General features: G+C 41.9%; 1 protein-coding gene across 1 annotated transcript; it reads right to left on the bottom strand.

Moving 5' to 3' along the window:
• Positions 1–49: 49 nt before the first annotated feature.
• Positions 50–7,542, bottom strand: LOC102442556 (reticulon-1-like; the record flags this gene model as incomplete). Its single annotated transcript, XM_006108864.3, has 6 exons — positions 50–784; positions 2,572–2,630; positions 2,716–2,762; positions 3,250–3,319; positions 5,104–5,242; positions 7,335–7,542. Coding segments are annotated over 6 exons (566 nt in total), but the record flags the coding sequence as incomplete, so codon positions are not given.
• Positions 7,543–9,991: the final 2,449 nt, after the last annotated feature.

Raw genomic sequence — 9,991 nt, 5'->3', positions numbered from 1 at the left:
AACATTTATTTATGCATTCAATACCAAGTACAGAAGTGCAAATATCCAGAGTCCATAATTAAATCCATTAGGAACTACAGAGAAAGTAATACAAATTGTAATAAAGTTAACATGCTGGCACTCGTTAGTCACCAAACATGTAAATCAGCCCGTCAGTCCCACACAACAGAAGTACCGCCTGTTTGTTTTGGATTTATTCATTCATTTAATTCTTTTAAGTTATACAAAACTGATTACCATAAGTACAGCCAACTGTTTTTATTTTTACGTTGTGTGTGTTGGAAAAACACTAAGACATCGGTCTACACTTCTATATATTGTTATTAAAGGTTAATCCGACCAGCAGCCCAAGGACATAAAAGCGATTTCCGCTACTGCGTCAGGGCCGTCGGCGGGAAAGGCCTAGCCACGGGGACATGAGAAGCTACAGAAGCATTGCAGGGAGGAGGAGAAGAACACCGAGGAAGGAAAGATAACTTGGGCTCTCACCATCATGCACGTTTTTTTAGCGACACGAAATTAAAAACCACATCTAATACACTTTTCTCTAGGCTTTAGTGCTTGACACAAGGGACTCAAATATCCTAAGAGTACAGGAACAGCCTAAAAACAGCTGTTTCAAAGTTTGTCTCTAAGATTACGGTACTGGGGGGAGAGACAATCGACTTGCCGTGACACTTAAGAAGAGAGCTGTTACCACTCCAGACATTTCTGTGTGCCCAGTCCCGGTGGGATATCAGTTTACTCAGCGTGCCTTTTAGCGCCCGGGATTTTAGCCTGGATCCTAAAAAGACAACATCAAAGGTAATAAATCACAAGTGTTATTAATAAGAGGATTTTATGACATTATGTGTTGTTTTAATTAGCCTAAGTGATCGAATAGCTTCGTATTTCAAAAATAATAATCTTTATGTATGAATGTCCACAATCACATTATTTTTTCTTCTTCTTGAAGTGGTTTTTAAAAAACATTTTTTCAATTGCAGTTGACATTCAATATCATTTTGTACAGTTTCGGGTGTGCAGCGTAGAGGTTAGACAATCGTATACTTTATTTACAAAGTGTCCCCTCAGTATTTCTAGTACCCACCTGGCACCATACATAGTTATTACAATATTATTGACTGTATTCCCTATGCTGTACTTTACATCCTTGTGACTATTCCGTAATACCAATTTGTGCTTCTCAATCCCTTCACCTTTTTCACGCTGTCCCCCAACACCCCCTCCCCTCTGCAACCATCAGTCTGTTCTCTCCGAATCTATGAGTCTGCATAACCACATTCCCTTGCAGCAATAAGAAGAATGTATAAATCAGACAATGAATGATCCAAGAAGGCCATGTTTCTTAAATAATAACTTTTTAGGTAAACAAAGATAGTGACTTATTTCAGCATTACAGCAGCTGTGGTAGATTTAGGTGACCATTTATCACCAGTCTGGGACACTTCTGAAAGAGAAAGACAGTGCTGTTACTAACTATTCCAGGACATTCGGCATAAATGGAGATGGTCCCAGGTAACGGAACCTATGACTAATCTCAGCGTAGCCAAACTACCCAGAGAATGAAGAAACTTGAGTCCTAGTCCCTGCTGTGTTACCAGTCAGCTATGTGACATAAGGCCAGCTAATGAGCTTTCCTGGTCCTACAGCGTCCATTTTTAAAGTGTGGGTATATCTCAAAAAAACACCCCAAAACAGTAATTTGAAAAAATATATGCAGCACCTCTATGTTCACTGCAGAATTATTTATAATAGCCAAGATATGGAAGCAACCCAAGTGCCCATCAATAGACAAGGGTATAAAAAAGTGGTGGTACATACATATAATGGAATATTACTGGACCATAAAAAATGCAATCTTATAATTTTTGACATTATGGATGGACCTGGAAAGTATAATGGTAAGTGAAATAAGTCAGGGAAAAATAAATCCCATATTATTTCACTTATATGTGGAATCTAAAGAACAACATAAAAGAATAAACAAAATAGAAATATTCATAGACACAGAGAACAGACTGATGGTTGCCAGAGGGGAGGGGTGTTGGGGGACTGCATGAAAAAGGTGAAGGGATTAAGACATACAAATTGGTAGTTACAAAATAGTCACAGGGATGTGAAGTACAGTATAGGGAATATAGTCATTAATATTGTAATAACTATGTACGGAGCCAGGTTGGTACTTGAAATATCAGGAGGATCACTTTGTCAAGTATATGATTATCTAACCACTATGCTGTACACCCGCAACTAATAAAAAATGATATTGAATATAGACTGTAATTGAAAAATAAAAGTAAAAAATAAAATGTGTGATTTGGTTAAGTCAAAAAAATCCTCATTCACCATCAAAACACCTGAAAGTTTTGTTTAATTGAGAGTTTTAAAATTTGTACTTATTTTCTGAAATAATACTATTAGAAAGAGCATGAATATGACTCAAATAAGTGAATGAATGATCATAAATCAACCTATCATTTTATTATCCTTTTATTACCCCTACCTCATCCACTTATATGCCTGCTTAAGCCAGTCTCTCCTTTTTACAAGTTGCACTGTGTAACTTACTTTGCCACAATAGCATTTATGTGAGTCCTCACAAGTCCCAGATATTGGTCAACCTGTGCCTACAACAAGGAAGAAAATCATGAGCACATCCAAAGTTCAAGAGGCCAAACGTAACATGAATGTTTGACTTCACACAGAACTTACCTGGTGCTTAACATACACTACAGGTAGAGTAAACATTGAAACCACAGCTGGGATGAAAAACAAATAAGAGTATTAAAATTCTGAGAGTCATCAGTATCTATAAGCTTATAGATACATGTTCATGTAGTTATGTAATATTATAGCATTTATAATAGTCAGCATTTTAGGTAAAAGAGGACAGGGCAGCTCCTGAGGAAAACAAAGGGATGCTGAGCCCTTTACAGATAGTAAATCATTATCCCTAGAACGAGGGTAGATTGTGCCTTCCTAGGATGAAAATGGATTTCTGTCCATAACTGCCATTGTAATGTACATTAGAAGAAAAAGTCCTTCAGACTAAGAAATTCATTATTAATGTGTAATATACTATCTTATACTCTTTATTGAACTATGGTCAGGGAAATGTGCAGCACTCAGGGGGGTCTGGTATTTGTTCCCAGGAATCTATCAATTCAAGTGAACAGCTAGCAGCCCGGGAAGCTCTATGCTCACGGAGCGTGTGAAGGAAGATGTAGCACGCTCATCTGTCCTTACCCATGAGCAGCAGGGTCAGGCCGTTGAAGAGAGCGCCAACGTAAGTCAGGAGCCACATCAGGACTGCGAACTGAAAAGTGAGATGATTATCACAGCTTCTAAAACCGTGACAGGTAAGAGTCTCATTTCATTGACTTTTTAGATTCGAATTTGAGGCAAAATATATCATGATTTCAATAGGAAATGTAGGAGCACTTAAAGCTTGTCACAGGATTACTGAAAGAGGGTCCTGTTTACTTTTCTCAGAACCCTTTCGCTTGTTTCTGTGTGGATCCATGAGCTAAGAACGGATTTCACATTTTTAAATGCTCGAATAAAAATCAAAACAAGAATAACATTTTGCTATATATGAAAATGATATAAAATTCAATTTTGAGCATTCATAAAGTTTTATTGACTCAGTGGGCAACCTAGGGCAAGTGTCTTAGCCTCTCTGAGCCACAATACACTTCCAACATCTGTAGAATAAGGGGGTTAGCCTGCATGAGCTCCATGGGACGGTATAGCTAGAAGTTTTCTGACTCTAGAATGTAATTTGCACTTGCATTTTATTCTCCAGGATGTGGGTGCCGGAAGCCAATTCCAGCATGACAGCAGGGCTACATCTGGGAATGGCTGAAGGCATTTCCCCAAACCTGAATAGGATACATTAAATTGATTGTTTGCTGCCAGACAGCTCAGGGCATCTTAATCTACATGTTATTGCCTCCTACTGGCCAAACACCTGAACAGCCGTAGGCTAATTCCCCCAAATCTGACAATGCCTCTGTATAGGAAACCCTGACCCTTTGAAGCGTGTATCTCTGTCTTGCCTCAGGACAAATTGTGTTAATAAAAAGCATGGGGGGTCCTGAGACGAGGAGATCTTACTTTCCTTTAAACTAGGCTCCTCTGACCCCCAAATACCTTTCAAAATTATATTTTGTCTCTGGACTCCTATTTAATCTACGCACAGCCTTCTCCAGATTTCCTGAACCCTTCTTAATGCTGGAACAAGAACCCCGGCATATGGGCTTTGGTTTATTATATTACTAGAGGCCCGGTGCACAAAATTTGTGCACTGGGGTGGGGGGGGGGGGGTGTCCCTCAGCCCGGCTTGTGCCCTCTTACAGTCTGGGAGCCCTCGGGGGGATATCTAACTGATGGCGTAGGTCCGCTCTCCACAGGGACATCCTTAGCGCTGCTGTGGAGGCAGGAGAGGCTCCTGCCTGTGCTCTGGCCAGCTGTGAGCCCAGCTTCTGGCTGAGCAGCGCTCCCCCTGTGGGAGCACACTGACCACCAGAGTGCAGCTCCTGAGTTGAGCGTCTGCCCCCTGGTGGTCAGTGCATGTCATAGCGACTGGTCGTTCCGCCATTGGGCCGAAACCGGCTCTCTGACATCCCCTAAGGGGTCCCAGATTGCGAGAGGGTGCAGGCCAGGCTGAGAGACCCCACCAGTGCACAATCGGGGCCAGGGAGGGATGTGGAAGGTTGGCCAGCTGGGGAGGGACTGCGGGAGGGTTCCAGGGCGTGTCTGGCTCGTCTTGCTCAGTCCCAATCGGCTGGACCCCAACAGTAAGCTAACCTACCGGTTGAAGCCTCTGCCCCCTTGTGGTCATCTGACAATGCCTCTGTATAGGAAACCCACACATAGCAACTAGTCAACCAGCCAACTGTCTGCCCCCTGGTGGTCAGTGCACGTTATAGCGAGCAGTTGAGCGGCCTTAGCATATCATTAGCATATTACGCTTTGATTGGTTGAACGGCCAACTGTACGACTGGACACTTAGCATAATTGGCTTTTATTATACAGGATACCTTTAGGGGAAAAACACAAAACTCAAGACTGTCTAGTGAGCAGCTTAAGCAATCGTACTTTTAGGGAATCCACCAGGTCCTGGACGAGGAAGAGTCTCCTCAGTTCCTTAAGCGTGTTGTTCACGTAAAACTGCAGGCAGTCCGTGTACTTCTGAATCTGCTCCTGAGAAAGGGTGATCTCGAGCTCCAAGTAGGCCCTGCCAACAAACCATCCCCACAGAGCACTCATCAGAGGGAACCACCGAACGGCTAAGTTTTCCTTCTTTCACTCTGAGTGTGACAGCTGGGTCGTCCTGGGTTGGGGACGGGGGGGGGGGGGAGGGGGGGGTGCCAGCCAGTGGGCACCAGACTCAGTGCACTGGGGAACGGGAGAATCATGGCGCCTAGTGGGGCACTGTAACCACTTCTGTTTCCCAAAGACAGCATCATAATTGAGCAACTGTCCAAAATCAGCTCATTTTCTGAATTCTCTCGATATCCCTGGCCCACCAGGTAATTGTGAAAGTCCTCATGTCTTCGTGGCTGAGTGGACATGAATTATCTTTTAAAATAGTTGAAATATCTGAAAATCCTAGCTGCCAATTATTGTTTGTCATCTAAAACTCTTATGATGGCATATTTAAATTCTGGAAAGTTCTTCCAAGATTTTATTTAGAGTTCTCGGAAAGTTCAAGTGAGGTGGGCCATATTAAAATGCTCACTGGTTCTATTAAGAGAGGAACCTTTATTTTGTTCATTAGATTCCACATGTAAGTGAAATCATACACAAACAAATAAAATAGAAACAGACTCAGCTATCGAAAACAGAATGACAACTGTCAGAGGGGAGAGGGTTGGGGGTCTGGGTAAAAAAGGTGAAGGGAGTAAGCAAAAAAACAAAAAAACAACAACACAAAACACCTCATAGACACAGACAACAGTATGATGATTACAAGAGGGAAAAGCGCCGGGGGGAGGTAGAAAAGGGCAAAGGGGGACATATGGTGACGGAAGGAGACTTGACTTTGGATGGTGAACACACACTATAATAGATGGTGTATTATAGAAGTATACACTTGAAACCTATGTAATTTTACTAACCAATGTCACCTCAATAATTCAATACAAAAAGATAATCATGTACATAAAGATAAATACAAAAGAGAGAGAGAGAGAGGTATCTTTAGTAACTGCATTTTTCATTTGTTCAAATGGTTATATTGAACTCTTGGGTAGATAAACCAAGCTCCTCAAATATATGCAAATCAGTGCATCCTCCTGTTTGGCCATGCTCCTCACAGAGAGAGGTCCACCCTCCCTCTCTCCACCCCCCTCTGCACTAAGACAGGCCATGTTGTCTACCCAGAGGATAGCCTAGAGCACTTCCAGTGCCTACCTAACTCTGGGAATAGGGGTGAAGAGGAAAGCAGCATTTGGCTTGAGTTTTAGGGAGTTTACTAGTATATGGAAATATTATGGTTTTCTTCCATTTGGGAAAAAATAATACTGGTTTGTCTAGATAGTATGTTTTGATTCGAAATGTACTCTTGAGTCAGATATTTCTTTAACTGACAAAAACAGAGGAAATAAAATGGTCTCCTAAAGGACAAAAAAGTAGTTGAGCAAATTGTAGTTAGACTATAATGCCCTGCCTTCTTCAAAGAGTTGGGAGGATTAATTGTTGAAACACTTTTAAAATGAGAAAACATTGTGTATGTGTATGTATATATATATATATATATCTATCTCAAGAATTATGATTACTATTAGGAATAAATATAAAATACTAATGTTAAATATAAATTTATATTACATAAGTAAATTTATGTTAAATTTAAATATTAAGTATTTAAACCCTGGCCAGTATGGCTCAGTTAGTTGGAACGTGGTCCCATGTACCCAAGGGTTGCGGGTTTGATTCCAGTCAGGGCACATACCCCAAGTTGCCGGTTCAGAGCGCATATGTCCATATTTCTCTGTCTCTCCCCCTCCCTTTCTCTCTCTCTGAAATCAATGGAAACATATATCCTCAGGTGAGGCTTAAAAATAAATAAATATTACATATTTAATTGGTAATCATTAAAAAATTAAAAATCAGTAAAACAATAGGTGTTAGAATAGAGACAATTGAGTTTGTTATAGAAATTCACCAGAAACATTAGAGATTAGAAGAGAGGGTGTTAAAGTGACCCTTACGAGGCCTGTTAGGTCTCAGAGAAACATGACCCAAAGGGTAGGGGAGTGAAAGAGCGGCAGAGGGAAAGAGCCCGGGAGAGGCTGGGCCAGGGCCGGCCTGGCCGGGGCACTCACTTGAAAGGGTGGCCCTCGTCGGTTTTCTGCACGGCTTGTAGAACAGACTTGTAGATGCGGAAACTGATGGTGGCCGAGAGCACGGCGAGGGCCAGGTAGGCCACCACACTCACCACGCTGAACTGGGTCAGGGAGAAGAGCAGCAGCAGGAAGCTCCCGAACACTATCCCCGTCTGCTTGATGTCCCGCCAGTACAGCAGGTCAATAGCTGTGGGAGGAGACAGAGCACACAGCACTTAACACGGGTAGGGCCCGGGACGCCGCTGCGGCTCGCCGTGGCTGCAGGTTCTCACCGGCCTTCGGATCCTAAACCCAAGTGAGGGGACATAGGGCTTTGCCCAGGGCACTCACTGTCATTCCATTTTACTTTGGAAGAATCTTTTCCATCTCTGAGGATGATTCATAAATTCCCAGAGATGAAAAGGCCATTGACTCTCTAGCAACCCTATCTCTAGGAACATATCTCACTGGGCTATGCCATCTGCATAGTGGCCCAAATTATATGACGTTGAAGCAAAATTGAAAATACATAAGACTTTGTGAAGAACCTGTTCCCTTGCCCGGCCGGTGTGGCTCAGTGGTTCAGTGTCGATCTATGAACCAGGAGGTCATGGTTTGATTCCCCATCAGGGCACATGCCCAGGTTGTGGACTTGATCCCCACTAGGGGGCATGCAGGAGGCAGCCAACCAATGATTCTCTCTCATCAATGATGTTTCTCTCTCTCCCTCTCCCTTCCTCTCTGAAAGCAATAAAAAAATATTATTTTAAAAAAAGAACCCACTTCCTTGTTTTGGGGTGGCATTGATTGTGTGTATCTCGAGGCCCTGCTGACAATTTTACGCCTCAGTGGTGGCCTGTGAGTGCACAGCAGTCACACAAGTGTTTCTGTGCTGAGAGGGAGGAACAGCAGTGGAAAGGGAGGGCCTGGAGAAGCGGTGACTTCTGGAGAGTGGCAGCAGGCCCAGGAGATCCCAGCCAATGCCCGGCCTGCCTCCAACACTGAGGGGTAGCGGCTGTACACGATCTGTGACTTAAAAATCTGAAATACACACTTTAAAATCGACATCACATCTATCATTCCGTTATTTCCCTCTTTCAATCTTTTTAGAAAAAAATTTAAATTCAAAACACTTTCAGATAGTACCTTATTTACACCTTACAATAAACTCTATTAGATAGGTATACAGTAGTCACCCCTTACCCGTAGTTTTGATTTCCGGGGCCAACTGTGGTCCAGAAATATTAAGTGGACATTTTCAGAAATAAACAACTCATAAAATTTTAAATGTATGCCATTCTGAGTCACGTGATGAAATCAGCAATAAACCCAGTATGTGAATCCTCCCTTTGTCCAGCGAATCCACACTGTTCATGTTCCAAACCTGTTAGTCATTTAGTAGTTTCTACATTATCAGATGGACGGTGGGGGTATCACAGTGCTTGTGTTCAAGTAACCCTGTTTTACTTACTAATGACCCCAAAGCCATTCACATAGCTTTTATTACAGTATATTGTTATAACTGTCCTATTTTATTATCTTATTGTTGTTAATCTCTTACTATACCTAATTTATAAATTAAACTTTATCATAGGAATGTATTTTTAGGAAAAACATAGTACACAGAGTTCAGTACTATCCAAGATTTCAGGCACCCATGGGAGTCCTGGGATGTATCCCCCACAGATAAGGGGAGACTGCTATATAACAGGTGAGGAAGGTAAAAGTTGAGAAACGTGTCTACTGACTAGTTAAGAGGAAAAGCAAGATCAAACCTAAGTTTGAGGCTTTTCCCAAAACAAGACAGTTGTATCTCTCACATATTTGGTTATGTATTAAATGTCCCCAAAAGTCTGCAAAATTAATTTGGGCAACCTGATTATGTTTAAATCTGTTTCTAGAGTTAGATATTCCAAAGGACTTTTTTTTTAAAGTGAAAGTGACTTATCAGCAATAAATAGTCATTGGTTATCTATTTACCTAGTAATTGCAGGATGAAAGTATAATAAAATTTTGTTCCTGCTTTTAAGAATCTAGCCTGGCTGGTGTAGCTCAGTGGTTGAGCATCAACATATGAACCAGGAGGTCACAGTTTGATTCCCAGTCAGGCCACATGCCCAGGTTGCAGGCTTGGTCCCCAGTAGGGGTCACGCAGGAGGCAGCTGATCAATGATTCTCTCTCATCGTTGATGTTTCTCTCTTTCCCTCTCTCTTCCTCTCTGAAATCAATAAAAATATATTTTAAAAAAGAATCTAGCTGGGAAGATTGGACATTTACTTAAAAATGTATCAGTGCCAGTGTATCTTGTGTTGATGGAGGTGGTAAAAGGTGATTTCAAGGAAGGGATAGTACTGGGATTAATGACAGTGGACGTGGGATGGTTTGTGAATGTGGGAGCAATTTGTTAAGAAGATGGGGTGGATAAAGGGAAATATTATGAGGGATTCGTTGACAAGAACGGTGACTAATTAGCTGTGGGAGAAAGGAGGAAGAGCTAATTAAGGGTGAAAGCAACATTTCCAAGCTGGGTGAGTGAGTGATTAATATCACCGACAAAAGTAGGAAATCCAAGGGTGAGCTGGTTTGAGGAAAAGCTGACACTTGGTTTTAAACCTCTGGGTTCCGACATGATGACATCAACGCAGGGTATTTGGCC

Source organism: Myotis lucifugus, unplaced genomic scaffold (genome assembly GCF_000147115.1).
Source record: "Myotis lucifugus unplaced genomic scaffold, Myoluc2.0 scaffold_4007, whole genome shotgun sequence".
In the NCBI taxonomy this organism is placed as follows: domain Eukaryota; kingdom Metazoa; phylum Chordata; class Mammalia; order Chiroptera; family Vespertilionidae; genus Myotis; species Myotis lucifugus.
This window is presented reverse-complemented; position numbering and strand designations above follow the sequence as displayed.